Genomic DNA, 17,313 nt, shown 5'->3' on the forward strand with positions numbered 1-17,313 from the left:
TTGAAAAAGCTGCAGTAGTGCAAGAGGGGACTACAGTATTCACTTAGAAGGGCTTGTTTAGATTTTTCAGAAGATCACAAAACTGACACTCAAGAGCTACATTTCTCTGCATCTCAGTGCACACACAGTTGCCTCTCTCTTCCACCAGCCTTTGTGTCACCCCCATTTTCCCTCATGAACCTCTCCCCCACTCTGTTATCACTGGAACTGCCCCAGGGTCTGTACCTCCTCTTTCTTGGAGGAAGGAATGCTGCCTGCAGCAGCTCCCCAGAATCATCAGGTCAGTGTACAGAACAATGGAAAGACAAACAGACTGGAGATTTAACAACAGTGGTTTCTAAAGAAGGGTGAAAACCATATTTGTATTCCTCCTACTTCGTTGCACTACAAGGAACACAGGGGCTGGAGCTGCCTACACCTGACAAGCTTTGATCCCAAAAGTCCTCGGAAAGAAGGCTCCTCAGGGGACCTGTGGTCAGTACAGAACAAAGGGTTTCTGACAAACATGATGCCTTTCATAACACTAGGAGAAATTAAAACCCCAAAATAAGCACAAACTGTAGGCAATCGATATCCAAAAAATGTGTGGCTCCAACTTAATGCTTGGCTTTGGTACCATTCTTAAAACTCTTGGGCTGTACTGTCTGGTTTGTGGCATGAGCGCTCTTACTACTTTTTATTTAGGCAATATTCATAGCTTTTTGATGGGTGTGTTTTGCTTGGTCCATTAAGCCATTCTATTTTGCAAATTGTGTCTTAAAATAGTGCACAGTTTCAAAACCATGTCAAAAAAGGAAATCAAAATCAAATAAAAATAATAAAATCATCAAGGTGATCTGAATAACAAAAAAAACCAAAACAAAAAGAAAAAAAAAAAAGAAAAAAAAAAAGAGATCAAAGACCTGAAACAGTTTGGAAGAAGCTTTAAAAAAAAAGTAGAAAAAGGCATAGAAACACTAAATAAAGAATAAATTATATTTAGTAGTTTATGCCATTCAGTAATTCTTCACTTTCCTCAATATATCATATATGTATTTTCCTAAAGGTTTAAACTCCCTTTTATTCAAATGCTTCTTAATTCCAAATATTAAGAAGAGGATATAAATAAATAATAACTATGAATATCCCTTCAAAGTACATATATATATATCATTAAGCAAAAGGATTTGTCTACCTAAAGCCAAAAATATTAACCATCCTTATCTTATATGCAATTCACAATAACAATTAGAAAATTGCCAATCCGCTGCAAGTTTATATGCAATAAAATTGAGAGACTTTAATGGGACAAGACAAAAAGATAATTTATAACATAGTTCACAATAAATCAATGTGTTGCTATTTCTCAGACCTGTAAAACTGGTTTAGCTATTATTATAACCTCTATCAAGGATTAAAGGCCTGACTACAAAGAGAAAGAGCTTTCTGAAATTAACTCTGGGAACAGAACACCAACTAATGTCATCAGAGGTTTTCTTCTGTTTATCTAGTAGCCAGGACAAGTAATTGGATCCATTTCACCACATCTAAACTTGCTCTTTGTGTGACAGATAAAAATGAACATATTATCTCTGGATATTTTACTTCCACATTCAATTAAATTAAATGAAAACATGGTTTAAGTAGTTTATACAAAGGTTTTTCATTCTGATAAGGTTTTCTGCATGTCGTAATGAATCCACTGAGACTTCCCGAAGGTGGGATAAATAGCAGAATAATTTTAGTGTGAAAATATTACAGAAGGGTGAAAACAGAGTTTAAAAGTATTTGTAACAAAGCAACTGCTCTGTGGAATTTCTTTAACTCTTTCTTTCACCAACCTTCTTAGATACAGGAATCATCTACATATTCACTGCTTTTAAGATTCCATTTTTATACAACCCAAAGACTTTGCCCTTATTGACACTCCTCCAACAGAAAACTAAACTTCCAGCCTATCTTCCTAATACTGGGCTGTGTCACGCTGTTCTTCTGAGGCCTCACTCAACAACTACCAACTGTGGACCGTCCCATGGGGGTCCAAGCATGGGAAATGAGATTTTCTGTGATAGGATCACTCTTTTTCAAATACTTTCAGGTCTCATAAAATGTTACAAAACCAATTTTATATTCAAAAAAAAGATTCTGCATCAAAAGGAACACAATACTTTGTTTTCCTTCAGAGAGAAACATAATAAATCATGAAGAAAGACCACTGAGGTCCAAGAAAATTAAGATTACTATCTTATCTTCATGGACATGAGGGAGGAACTTAGAGATTTAAGTGAAAACATAACTAATTTTCTGGAGAAGGAGGTGCTGGAACATCATAAATTTTGCTTGTGATCAGAAGTGACATTTTGGTGTGGTTTGTAGACAACAAGTCAAAACATGCTGAGGTATGCTGTTCCGAGTTGTTCCGGCACAAAATTACCTTTGAATGAAAACACAAGAATACAGAATCCTTTCCTGTTTCTAATCTTTCTCAACCTGCTGTTGTGCTATCTAACAAAACATCACAGTTATACTAAATCTTTGTACATGTTCTTAATTTAAATTTGAAAGGAGTTTTAATGATCTACTGTTTCAGTATTAGGTCCAGTCAGAGGACAGTCTAAAACATGTGGTTGTGTTTCTTTTGTTGTATTTCAGAGATTAATGAAGTCCCAAAGAAACTGGAAATCTGAAATAAAACTACAGAACTAATTTTTAAAGCCAAAATTCCTGGAAATATGTAGATATTAATATTAATAACTCAGAACACTAGGTATTGCTACAATCCTCAGATCAACACCAGCCCAATTTTATTTTTTTTCAAAAAGATAAATAAAAGTAAATAAATAATGAACCATCAGAGACAAAGACATTAATAATCAGGTGAAATAAAAACAAGAGTATAAAATAATGCAAAACACATGAAAAGCATCTAGAGGGCACATAATTCAATTGCCATTTGTTTCACTAAGAGAAAGAAGAAAGTTTAGACAGACTTTCTGATACTATATTTCTATTCTATTCTATTCTATTCTATTCTATTCTATTCTATTCTATTCTATTCTATTCTATTCTATTCTATTCTATTCTATTCTATTTTTATTCTTATTCTTATTCTATATTCCTGTATACTATTCCTGAATATCTCACAGCAAAGCAAACAAAAGCTAAACAGAAGGAGATCCATGTTGCTTGAGCTTGAACAAAATACAGCAAGGCCATTATCTCTAACATGACAGCAAATGATACCTGCATTACAAATTCTCGACGGCGAGGCATTCCTCTCTCTGAAAGAAGAACATACTCTGGCTCCTTCTCCTTTTTGGCCTGCTGGATCTGAGCCAAACGACTGATGGGATTCATTCCTTGACCATATTCTGGTCCAGTCTAAACCAGGTTTAAAGGAAAGAACCATTATTTCAGTATATATCCCTATAAATACTACACTGCTTCAATAAAACATTTATTAGGATCCTCTCTTTTGTAATACTCCCCTTGAGAGAATAAGAAGTAATTTGCTTTCCATTTTCTGATCATTAGACATAAGATAAGAATCCTCAGGCTCAATGCTGTGGAAAGAAATTGTCTGCCCTTGTTGCAGGTAGTGTGCACACCGTGCATCTGCAAGCTATGAAAAGCCTCTCCTATTCATGGAGGTCCCCATAAGGATGGATGAAAATTAGCATATTCATTAGTCAATTATATCTTATTGCCCAGTTTCTAGGACCCTTCTTCCTAACCCTTTAAAATAGATTTCCACAATGCTGGAATATGCAATACCCTGAGAAGAGGTGAGATTTACACAGGGACAAAAATTATTTGCCATACATAAGGAAACTTCCTCCTTCAGCCCTCCTGAATTTACCCTCAAAATACTTCTGTGAAGTGAATGGCTAGATTCGTTGCTTATGGTGAACCACCAGGGTACTTCAAATGCTTAACAGGCAATAATGCTCACAAAAACATGTCAAAAGGTGTGGTTGGTGGAGGAATTGATCTCATGGCAGGAAAGAAAAGGACTGACAAAGTGCTCTGTCCAAGATGACATAGACAGGGGAAAACCTAGAGTCCTTGAAAACTCTCTAGGTCTGAAATTCTTTTAATGAATTATTGCTCACTTGGTAAATGCTCTTTTAAAGCACATAGCTATGAAACTATTTGTTTGTAGATTTCAAGAATAAATTAGGACCCATAAACATTTATCTGAAGTCAAACTTAATTGATTGACATAGAATAACACAAACAATGCAGCTGCAAATGTAAATGGCATTTGAATGTAGAATTGTTTTTATGTTAAAAAGCTATTTTCCTTTCATGAAACCAATTGCAGGTTAAGAGAAGATGAACACTCATGTTTGTTATTTGAGAAGCTCAAGCAAGCAAGTGTTCAGGAACCTGAAGAAATGACCAGCAACTGAAGGCAAAGACCAGAGAGGGATAATATATTTAGAAAGCTGTGCAGCAAATCCTACACAGCGTAACTGCTGAAGTAGTTAGAGAAGATGTAGGTGAAAGAGCTAAGACAATGTCATACACAAGGGCAGCTGTGTGGGCAAGAAGCCAGGCAGAGACAAAATGCAGAGTAGGCTAAATAAAGAGCAGGCCATAAGATACAGCCCCATAAATATATATGCAAATAAAAAGAAGTTATTGTTGCCACTTCTTTTGATGCTTAAAACACATGCAAGTTAAATTTAAAGAAATGGGCACATTGAAAGCATTTAAGAAGTTTGGATATCCAAAAAATAAAAACCATCTACATATCCAGCTTATTTTGACAATTAATTTCTCTTTCTAATAAGGCCAACTGTGTATAATTAAATTTAAGTTCATAATGGCAAATGGTATATGGCAATATAAGAGGTTTTTTCATTATTATACCCTTAGTGTCTTGAGAAAAACTTTCCAAGATGTTTGGTGAAACCCAAAGCCAAAAGACTTTTCCAATCCTCCAGCTTTAAAGTTGCATTGATGCTGATGGCTTTCCACTAAATAATTTTCCTGCCCATTTTTTCATATAAATTTCTGAGAATTATATCCCCAGGATTTTAGTAGGAGACAGGTACCTAATTAATATAGGTTTTCCTGAAAAATCACTTATTCTGTATTGAAGGCAAATGAAAAGAAGAAGGTGACAAGTAAGTCTTTTGTTCATTTTCCAAATCCAGTTTTGCACTCTCCAAAGTATTTGCTTACTTTAAAGTGGTTTTCTGGTGGCTGCTCTTTTGGAACTCTGCACTTTGTATCCTGGGTATACAGATTTTTAATGGTCAAACTTTTAGTGAAGTACTGAAGCACTAAAGTAGCACCCCATTAATTTACTACTTCATCTATCTCTCTCCCTCTTCAAAAGGGGGAGGGGAGAGAGCCCAGGAAGAGAGCCATTAGAGATGATAAAAGGGATTATCTAAGGAGATGATGCTAAAACTTCATGTGGCTGGAAAGAGCTGCTTGGAGGGCTTGATCCTCCACTACACTTGAACCAAACCCTTGAAGACCTCAGTGATGTAAGCTATTTACAAGCCATTCTGTTTGAGAATCCCACAGCATTCTCAGGATTTAAAAAAAAAAAACAAAAAAATCCCAGGCATATTAGCACCGGCAAACAAGTAACAATATTGACAGTAACAAGCAACTGTAACAATATTGACAGAAAATTACAAATAAGCCTTTACTGATATTAAATCTGACTGTTACTTTCTGAGCAAACATTCTTAATTGTGCCAAAGGTGGACACATACCTTCAATATTGTTTTTGGACGCTTTTTAAAGTAAAGTTTTGGCTTTTCAATCACAGGAAGAGGAGGAAGTTTCTTAAGTTCTTGTAGGACAGCCATTGCAGCACGTTTCTTTGAGAGTTTCTTACTGTTGCCTTCTCCTTCTGCAGTGAATTCTCCTACTGTAACTCGAGTAACAAAGCTCTTCATGTGAGGAGGTCCACTTTCTTTAATCACCTTTTAAGAGAAAGTAACACTGAGTCAAAGCACCCTACAAGAAGACAACTTAATGTTTGTCATCTCGCAATGAACTTATCACTAGTCCAGTTTTCCTGCTAACTGAAGGCATTTGATGGGTTTTCATAGAACTTGGAGAAGAATTAATGACAGTACGAGGTTTGAGGACAGAAAACTAAGACTAGGTAAATAAAACAAATTTAACCACCATATTCAGTGTTTCACAGAAAATAAAAGTAGACCTACATTTTTAAAGATTTCTAGAATAACACAATATACAACAATTATATATATTTTTAAAAAGGCCAATGGGTTTTTTCTTTGCAAGGTGCTTCACATATTAAAGCAATTAAATCCATGAAGGTCTACCAGGCTTTGAATATTTCTTTATACAAAACGTATTCAAAACTGCATTAATTCAGCATTACCTCAATTTGTTAGTAATATTTTTTCTATTATCATTAAACCATTGGATGTTCATAGTCCAGACTTCAGTCTAAAAAGGTTCAGAGCCAGAGTACACAGCTCAGAGCAATATCCCATACATTTGAAAGGCTGATACAATTCTTGCCTCCATGACTCTCAGCTCAACAGCAATGAAAAGAATTCCCAGAAGAGCCACCATAATTCACACAAAAATCAATCATTTCTGAAAAAAATTCATTTATTCATTCCCTTCCAAACACATTTAGCACAACAATAAGAAAACCCATATGAAGTACTTCACTAGAACAAGTTATATAGTAATATGGAAAGAAATTAAGTTCTGAATGCTATACCTTCCTTTATTTTTTTTTCTGTCTTCATTTTTAAACACACACACACACACAGACACATACAAATCTCCTTTTAGAAGGATGATGCTAGGATGTATTCAACCACAAATCACAGCAGTGCAAGTGCTAGGATAGCCATCTCTTCATGTATGCAAGCACCGTTTACTGGTCTGGACAATGTCTATCAGGAATTAAGAGACCTCATTTGGGAAAAGGTTTCATTATTTTGTTTGATGGGCGGAAGCAGCTACCTAATTTAATCTTTGTTATATGTAATATGTATAAGGAGACATTAGAGTACCTGACAGGCATCTCTTTATAACATCTTCAAAACCAATATAAATATAATTTTTTTATTTGATGGAATTATATCAAGCCATTTGTTGAAGAAGAGTAACGTCTCCTTAGGTTGAAGAGGGAGGGGAAAGGGAACTGAGGTAAAGGTACCAGGGCCTTCTTGGTGTAATAACTATAGTTTTAATGTGCTCAAACCTTCAATCTTAACATTATTACAACATGTTTTGTATTAAAGTTCTTTTTATCAAGGTCATGTCCCTTGCATTATTTAGTTTTGCTGTTGCATTGTAATGAGGTCTCCTTAGGCTTGTATTTCTTTTTAAAGTTCTCTTTTGTGGCAACTTCACCCAGCAAATACAATTACCACAGCATATATCAATAAAAAGACACAAAATTAAAATTAACAGACAACTTTGTCCCATTTTCCCAGAATAAGATAATATCTATGCCAGAATGGGATTTTTCTGTTGTAGTCCAGGAGTGATCCCAGTCTAAGATTCCAGGTATTGATTTCAGAAGTGCTTTTGACACTGCCTCACTTGAAAGTTGCCCACTAATGCTTGACTACATGAGAAGGCAGCAGTGCTTTCAATGCACTGAGCCATGCTGAGCCCCAGGATGCTGCACTGCCTGCACCAGAGCTGGGATGAGCCCAGTGCCAGGATCTCCTGCTCTCAGACACAGCTGGGCATTGTGTGAACACCTTCATCACACTGCAGTGTTCCCCACTCTATTTTACCATATCTCAAACCATCCCTGTACTTTGTTATCCAAGTATTACAACATGCTTGCTGTAAAACATAGCTAAATTAACCTTACTAAGGTCCTTAATCTTTCTGTGGTTCTGCTAATACTATTACATAGGTGTTTGTCTTTACATGCAATATAATGTATTAATAAAATATAGAAGAATGTCTATATTCACCAGATGAAAAAGGAAAAAATAACTTGGTTAAGAAATACAATTGCCGAGTTCCTAAAATATTAGTTCATATAAGTTTTCTCATATTTATATAAATGCACACGAATATATATATGAAAGAAAGAATGTTAATACCAAACCAGCTTATATTTTCATATATACAAAATATATATATACATACATATATATTTCTTAATATAAAACTAATACATTCTGGTGTGGTTTTCATTATTTAAATTTTAAGTATGTGACATGAGGTAATTAATTGACTGGAAAACATTAAAAACTGTAGCTTTGTTAGTGTGTAAATGGAAAAAAGTTTGTGTTGTCAATGGAATGAACCCCATAGGATTCAGATGGGATCTGGATAAAGCTAAACATCCAAATTCGGTAATTAAGCAAAAAAATATTTACCTAACACCATTTTTGGTTAACCTCAGATTTCAGATCTTTTTACTCCATATGATCTCAAACAGTTGTGCTATGAGCCTTGGGACAGAAAACACTAAAAAGAAATTCAACCTTTGCTATCTAAGAACACTATACACATTAGGACATTAAACTATTTCCTCAGTTGAAAGATACGACCTGTGGACCTAATCATGGCTAATTTAAAGCTGAGAATTTGATTAAGGGTGACAGTTCAATATACTTTTCTTTTTCTGTTCCATGGATTTAAAGAATAATTACAGCAAGAGAAAACACATGGGGCTAAAACACATCTAAGGTCAAGTTACATCAAGAATGAGTTTGGCTTAACTTAATGAATCACGCTGACAAATGAAAAACAGAAGTATGATTACAGTGAAAGAGTAACACTGCTTTAATTATTAAGATGCCAGGTAGAAACTTCAAAAGATTAGGACAAGATTAAATGGACATTAAAAAATCCCCTAAAACTCGAGGAGACAAAGATCAAAAAACCCATGTCAGCTACAGCTATGAATACACCATTATTTATAAGATTTAAAAATATCAATATATTTCTAGGATCATGCGCGGGCAGTTACACCAGATTTTCACAGTTACAAAAATAAAATTTAGAGTCTGAATGTCAAAGTGTAAAACTGCAGTGAGAAGGGTGACCATCCTGCAAAACCCCACTGAGAGTTACTCAGTAGTCAGTCATTCAAAGCCTTAATCCCCAGGACAGCAGAAGCCAGATAGATGTGTAAATTCCTGCTGAGAACTGCTCTCTCATAGTCTGCAATTAGGCCTGTCCCTGGTTCAAAATGCAGAATTTCTGTCTTACTCTGATAAGACTAGGACATATGAACACTTTCCAGCAGAACTGGACAGGGATGGAGGGGCAGAAAATTTGCCTGTTCAGACACTCTATGCCTTCACTCCTGATAGTGAGAATGAAAAAAACGTTATTATATTTGCTATTCTAAAGAAGTAACACTGCAATCCAAAGAAAAATATTGAAAATCAAATGGCAATGTGAAACACCCCAATGTTAATAATATCTGAAGCTGTTGATCTCAGTTATGTCTTCTAGGCTCACCTATTCCTTGCTGACAAATAAAGAATAAAAAACATATATACTGAAAAACAAAAACAAAAAAAACCAGAAAAAAGTAAGATTTTAGCCTACTGTCAACGCAGGAATAAGAAGTGAAATGACCATTCTACAGCTACTCTAACAATTCCTACAGCAATCACTTTTGTAGTCATCCTTAAAAACTGTTCATTGGGAACCCAACAAATGCTTTAGAGCATTACATTCTGACTTAAAAGTTGATGAATCAAACTTAGCTAAGAATGCACCAGTGACAAGTATGGAGTAAAGCTTGTTATTTGTTGCAACTGATTGTTTTTATTTAACAACTTAATAGATAAAAAAAACCTTTTAAAACTCATCCTAGAGTTCCTAGACAATTAAAACTAGCCACATTACATGAACAGGACTGTTCACCCCTCGTGCAATTCTAAGGACATGTTTACATTGAACTTTATATATATTTATGATCATTACTTTGTTGCATAACCCAGCACTGTTGGAACATCGGCATAAGCTGTGTCAGATAAAGAAAAGGCAGATAATTTTATAGCTACTGCACACAAAATAAAAGCTAGAAAAGGCTTTGATGCCTGCCTGGAATAACACAAGACCATTAGTAAACAAAATCCTATTAGAAACATCAGATCCTGTGGATTATCCATAATTGCTTAGCAATTTTATTGAAAAGTATGCCAGAACCAAGTTCAATTAAAACTCTATTTGAGAATGTCACCTATACTTAGATTTAAAGGCAGGAAATAACACAAAACCTCTCAGGAGAGCAAGAAACTGTCTTTTTTCAAAGTTGCCAACATTCTTTGGGAAGTGACACATTAGATTTTTCCTTATAAAGTATCTTTGCCTTCACTCTCTCCTTACTAAACGCTCCACCTTAAATTAACTCAAACAGAACTAAAGAAGACATTCAAATCACTACCCCTCTTTTCTTTACAACTTCCAAGCTCCACTGTGACCAGTGACCACACATCTCCTTACATTTCAGTGCATTGATTAGTATGGAACTATTCCAAATATTTTTAAACTTTAAGGTAGAAAAACAATGTTTGAAAACTGAGACATTAATTATGAGCTTCCTTTTTGAAACACAAGCATGTGTTTCCATTATGTATGCTCTCAGCTAAGAGTTAGGTGATTGGCATGTAGTGGCAAACTGATACACCAACAGCCCCAAATACCCCAGTTTTATCCTCTAGATTTTACATTTTCTTAATGTTCTAATTAGTCCATATCACATAGACCACATATATGAAGCATATATGCCTTTGCTATACCAAGGAATTCCTTAGTCATGAACAATATTCTTTGTCTTTCTTACTTACCTTCTGAGAGATTTCTCATATTTATAAGAAGGTCCAAATAGCTTATTTAATGTTGGCCAATTCAGGGACATGGGCCAAACATGTCAGTAAACTGCATACAGCACACTGTAAGCGTGCCAGAGCTTAGGGGTTTTGATTCTTTTCACATGCAAATACATGCCTATACTTCTAAAGGAAAGAGCACTGGAGAAAATAACCACCACCAGTATAAGCACTATCCATGTCTTTCATGCAGACTTAATTTAAATGTAAAACAAAATGCAGAAAAATAAAATTAGAAAAGGTCACTTACATTAGCATTAAAAAAGAAAAAAAAATGCAAAAAAACCCCAAAAAAACAAACAAACAAACAAACAAAAAAACCAGCTTGAAAATCTGCTGCTTCCTAACACAACAATGTTAAGATTTTTACAACAAGGTTTTGTAAGAACTTTCTCATAGGAAAAAAACTCCTGTTAGTATCACTCATTCTCCCATAGTTACTTCACTGATAGCACTGGAGCTATTCCAAATGCTCTTTATTACTTCAGGCAAACAAAGGTGTCAGAGGTGGGTTCACAGATAAAATCATATGAACAAACAAAAAAACTCATGAAAGCTTAAGTAGAAATAGATAAGTGAAAGAGAATCAGAGTGGAAGGATATTCATAACTTTCTGAAAACAGCACACTGAAGGTGAAATGTTTCAATTGGAACTTTTCTAGTGTACGAATGCCAACAGTTAAAGCCTAGACTCTGGCTAACTCTTTTGAAGATTATTTCAAATCAGATTGAGTGTGGCTACAGATTCTAATCCCACTGCTCTGTACAGAAGATAGTTTAACCGTCTTTCTGCCATCCATGTATTTGCAACCAAATATTAGATCTCCAAAAGTTCTGAAAGAGCATCTATTTTAACAGTAAAAAGTCACTGTCTTAGACTCTGATACACTGACATTTTAAAAATAATTTCCATGAATATGAAATTAATATTTTTTCATATACAAATATTATCTGCGTTGAGTTTTAGTGGTACCTTAAGACCTTCTTAGCAACATAAATATGTAACAAAGATAAAAATGTAACACATACCTCAAAAGTGACAGGTATATTGCGCTTCAAAGCAATTTCAAACACTACACTGATCTCAGATTTGTTTGCATCTTTATCTTCTTCTGATTCTTTTCCTGTTTCTCCATTCTGAAAATGATGCATACATAATCATACTACAATTCTTAGAAGATCAGAAAAATATAATATCCTTCTCCCCCCAGTTTCTCAAACACTTTTGAAGTCTCCTGTCAGGCTGTAAATCAGCATTTGTACATCCGTCTCAGCACCCCAGTATCAGACATCTGCTGACTGAAGCCATATATATTGTTCTTATGCTTTGTAACAAAGGAACATATACACATTAAATTATAAATTCATTATAAACAGCAAAATAACGTCCATGGATGTTAGTCTTATTAATGACATGGATAACAATTGTCTGGATATACAGTTGTGTCAAACATGAGGATCAAACAGATCCTTTGACCCATTTCTCAGGCTCTCTGTGGGTACCCCTTCTAATCAAGGAAGAAATCTGTACTTCTTGGAAAGTGCAGAAGACTACTTCTCTCAGAAGAAATTCAGTCAATCACCCCCACACTCTGACTGGGTCACCAGGTTACAGGTGTCCTAGGAGGTCCAGCTGGTTAATGGCCCCTCCATCAACTTCCCTCTGGGAGTTATGACCAGTGTGAAAAGGTAGTGACAGAGAACAGCCTGCTCAACACAGAACATTATTTATTTATCCATAGGAACATAACAACCAGAGAGGCAAAGAGATAAAAAAACAAAAGGCACATGAAACAGTATTGTGCCTAAAATTCAGATTTTCTTTATTATTCAGGTAAATCTAAATGTTCTCACACAACTATCAGCATCAGGATCAGAGTTTTGCCTTTTGCAACTACTGCCTTTGGTGTTTGTCCCCCAGGCCACATTTCCTTAGTTCTCAGAGGCTTCACTTCCAGCTACTTTCACAAAGCTCTGAAATACTTCAAACCGGGATCTCTCAACAACCATGTAACCTTGGCCAGGCTCCTAATTTTTTATTAGTGGAGGTAAACATCAAAGACACTTGGACTGAATTAGGTGGATTCCTGCAGAGCTCCCATCTTACATAACAAAGTTTGATCTAAATCTTCAGCCACCAGCATAGCTACAAAAACCTAGATATCACAGTTCTAAAACAACATTGAAAAAGCACTAGCTTCTTCACATTAAAATAAAACTGATCAATCTTTTATCTACCTTTTTTTAACTCTCAATATATTAATCTTTAAGATAACACATGGCCAAAAATCCAGCATTCAGCTACAGCATGCAGACATGGAACACCTTTTGTCTCATGAAATTGTTGCAAAATTTTGGATTCTGAAAAAAGCTATTTACATGCCAGATACTGATCAGGAACTAAATACAAAACAAAAATATTATAAAGTTTAAAGAACCTCCAGAAAAACAAGGGTGCTGTGCAAAACAATAACAAGGTAGTTACAATGAAATTATGTAGGACATCTAGCTCATTTCATTTTAATGATATGTAAAGTACCACTGAAATCAATAATGTAGCTCATTACTTACAGGACAGGCAAAGCGTTGACTAGGTTCACTGAGAAAGATCAGCAGAGTTAAAAGGACAATATGTAAAAGTAAAAAAAAGTTTGCGGATATAAAGAATGGAATATTAACAGTCTGTAAAAAAACCTTGTGAGAATGCTACTTGGTATAGTATTCAATTAAGTTTGTGCTTTATAAAGGAGACTGATAATCTAAGCAGCTGGCAAAAAAAAAGCCCAAAGAATGAAGTACTGATTAGAAAAAACAACTTTGCGCTGAGACACTATGAAAGCAATCTTTTGTATAAAAAGATTCAAAAACACTTAAGAATAATCTGTAAATGTAAATGTAGGAGAGATTTTTGATATTTGTTGGTTATGTTTAGCAAACATAAGAAAATACCAATTAAATAGAAAATAAGGCTAAGTGAATTCTAAAACAAATACCTCACAACTTATCTTTGAAATGGAAAATAATCAAACACTAGAATAATTTACATAAAACAACATAATGCCCACTGGACTGTCAGCAAGCCTTGAAGTCAAGACTGTTTAGGTTTTCTAGCTGTACTCTAGTTTAACCAGATATGTATAGTCTAAACTAGAAATTGTAGTTTAAATTTTCATGATTAATACAAACACATCTGTCCAGAAAAACCCTCTTTGTCCCTTCTGCCCTTACAATTTAACTTGCTGAATATTTTTTCACCAAACATAGTAGAGAACCTAACAGTGAGTGGAGAAAAGGGAGGATCAAGGCTTAGACCTTAGTACTGAGCAATAAAGTTTCAAGCCTTAGGAAGATAAAATATGTTCAGGAGTGTCTCAGGCACTTCGGATTTAAATTTGATCCTCATTCCCACGAATGGCACTTCAACTCTAAGGCCCTTCTTAGCCTCAAATCTATGAGAGACAGCTGAGGTGCTTTGGCAGACACACAATAACTCTTTGTGAAAGCACATTCACCAGCAGTCCTGCCTCACTGGCTGATTGCTTCTTGCTTCTGCTCACCTTATGCTCTTCTACACATTTGCACAATTAGGTATTAAGATGGCAATACTCCTTTTCAGTGGTTTAATATGGATAAAAGATTTTATCCAGAATTCAGTTTTTTCTAATAAAAGGAAAAAAGGATAGCTTGAAATGGAAGAAGAATATACAGAAAGGCTGCATGAAGGCCAAAAGATAGACCTGTGTAAGAACTGTGCTATATTCCATGGATCCCATTCCAGTCAAGTTCACTGAGTTACTAATGGGATTACTAGATGGACACCAGCAAGTCTGTCCTTGCTCCCTCAGAAGCACACTGTCAGTGACTGGGCAAGAAAGAACCTCAACCCCATAATGTAATTGAGGCCAGCCAGAGTATGATGTGTATTGGCTCTGATCCATGCCCAATGTTTGAGGAGTGATGGATCAATCATCTTCCATAGATAACCAAGCTGGTCAGTTTTGCTGAAGGAAATAGTTTCACTAAGATGGTCCACGTTGCACAGTGAGAGCACACCCTGCCACTGCATGGTGCCCTGTGCACTTCCCATGTGCAGCACCACGGAGGAGTCTGAACCCGGGCACCATGAAGCCCTTAAACTCTGTTTTAACCAGCCTCCAGTTCTCTGGAGAGCTACACTCAGCTCTACACAATGAAACACTTTGTACTCCCTCCATCATGACCTCAGCAAAGTGTTACCTCCAGCCTTCTCCAGCCACCTACAGCTCTAACCCACAAAGTGACAGAGGTGTTTTTCATGACTAACCTATGACCAATGCCCCTTAACCTCAGCATAAGCAAGCCACAGAAATTTACTTGACTGGGTACTCAATTTAGTCTCCTACCAACACACACCTGCCATTGAGAGCCTACAGTATCCCAAGTGGTATTCAGCTGCTCCCAGAGGTCTTGCAAGTACTTGGCTTCTTCTTTGACTGGGAAACATTATTATATTTTTGCTTTCAATTTAGAAAGATTATTTGGAGAATAATTTTTCTGACACAACATTTTAATTTTTAAGCAGCAATATATGTCATTAAAGACATAGCAGTGAAAACCCAAGTTATTTAAAAAAACAATAAAAGCTTCCTGAAGCACAGACCTGAGGTAATTTTTCTGGAATAGGCTCATTCTGAAGAGCTTGAAGGGCCTTCATTGCAGCATTATGTCTAGCAGCTTGACGAGTCTTTCCTTCACCAAAAAATTCACTGTTTCCAACAGTTAACTGGACATAGAAAATTTTAGGCACTGGGCAGTGATACCTGGAAGGAAGTCACGAAAGAAAACAACAATACAAGTTAGAAATTTTACTCATCCATTTTATGTAAAATAGAGAAGTATTTGGGGATAAAACATTATCTTTTCTCCCAAAATAAGACCCAGTACTCGAATACATGGACTGCTCCTCAGCAAGGCGGTTGGTAACTCAGACAGCAGCTCCTATGTGCAAACCAGCTCTTCACCTGCATTTGTGGAGTTCTGCAAAGAGCTCTACTATTTATCAGCCCAACAGACTAGCTCTGCTCTCTTCTTGGCTTGAGTCTTGAGAAGATGAAACACAAGAAGAATCAAAAACTCCAGAGGAAGCCCAGCCTGAGAGACAACTCATGTCTCACAGCCAAGTGGCATGGAGGAAGGATTGTGAGGTTGTTCATATGATAACCTCTCATCATAGCTCAGCTCTAAGGGACAACAAAGTCAGATGACAGAGAATATACCTAGCAGAAATGGAACCTCACTTGACAAATAGCTTGTTCATATTTTACAGCAATGTAAGAAAGTGCAGGATTCCAGGATTCCAAAAGGACGGACAAAAGCAAGGTCCATCACAACACAACTAGATTCACTCCAACTAGATTCAATCAAACACAGTAGTGTATTTTCCTTATTCCTCTTAAATGGATCCTTTTTTAAGTGTGTTCTCTCCACTTTTATCTGTGAACATGGATGGCAATTTTTTTAAGACTCTCTGAATTTTTATTAATAATTGCAACCCAGTCATTTCAACTGTAAAACAAAATACAAACTTTACCAGAAAGCAGCACATTTCAGAACCAGACAAGTGTGAATAAGTACTCTAGCCTCAATGCCCCTGAACTTTGTGCCTAATTCTAAAAATACATTTATATGGAAAGAGCCAAGCATAACACTGCCTCCAACATGCCTATGGCTACAGGGCCTTGGAGGACTGAGCTAACTTGCCTTTACAACATGCAAAAAGTAGGTATTTAGTTTGCTTTCTTGTTTACACCTGAACACACCTATCAAGAATTATGAAGGCCTGGAAATGCTTTTGCTTATGTAACATTTTCATAAAATTATATAATAACTCCTTCTGGAAAGGCTTCTGGAGGTTTTCTGGTCCAAAGCAGCATCCAGAACATTGTCAAGACCTGAAGTTACACTGTCGTGTTCAGGCCTTTTTCATGGTATTGTGGAGGTCTCCAAGGATGAAGATTCCACAACATCTCTGGATGACTCGTTCTAGTGTTGGACCACACTTCCTGGAAAACTATTATGAAGTTCCTACATGCCTAATGGAATTCAAACACTTGGCACTGATATTGCTGCAGATTCGCAGATGGAGCAGAAATCTTCCTACCAATGCCAAAAATTACTAGTTTCCAGCTTTTGCCATCACAGGACTCCCTCCGTTTCCCACCCAGTTAGCAGTGACTCTCTCTGCTCCTCCTTTGGTATGGCTGGGAATTCATGCTCTTGTACTTTCAAAGTCTTACAGAAGATCCAAGTGAGCTCTTACTCATTTGATCCACTGATGTCAACAGTTTGTTGACACCTTCCTGCATCTTCTTTACTTGGTAACACAAATTGTCCAACACAGCACACCTCCTGCAGACAAGACCACTATCTCTATGCCCTAGCTAGAGCTCTGCAGCTAGCTCTGACTCAAGGTCTCTGATGTACCAGGAGAGCTGCTCCAGACAGTGCATCACCAGCACTGCTGAGC

General features: G+C 36.2%; 1 protein-coding gene across 2 annotated transcripts in view; it reads right to left on the minus strand.

Annotated features, from left to right (window-relative positions):
* STAU2 (staufen double-stranded RNA binding protein 2) overlaps positions 1 to 17,313 on the minus strand; it is a 149,951-nt gene that overhangs the window by 102,143 nt on the left and 30,495 nt on the right. For both annotated transcript variants that reach the window (XM_062489605.1, XM_062489596.1), the window contains exons 5-8: positions 15,448 to 15,607; positions 11,838 to 11,945; positions 5,715 to 5,927; positions 3,223 to 3,360 (exon numbers count right to left, since the gene is read on the minus strand). In XM_062489605.1, coding sequence (XP_062345589.1) covers positions 3,223 to 3,360; positions 5,715 to 5,927; positions 11,838 to 11,945; positions 15,448 to 15,607 — 619 coding nt within the window. The remainder of the gene's footprint in view (positions 1 to 3,222; positions 3,361 to 5,714; positions 5,928 to 11,837; positions 11,946 to 15,447; positions 15,608 to 17,313) is intronic.

Source organism: Cinclus cinclus, chromosome 1 (assembly GCF_963662255.1).
Source record: "Cinclus cinclus chromosome 1, bCinCin1.1, whole genome shotgun sequence".
Classification (NCBI taxonomy): Eukaryota; Metazoa; Chordata; class Aves; order Passeriformes; family Cinclidae; genus Cinclus; species Cinclus cinclus.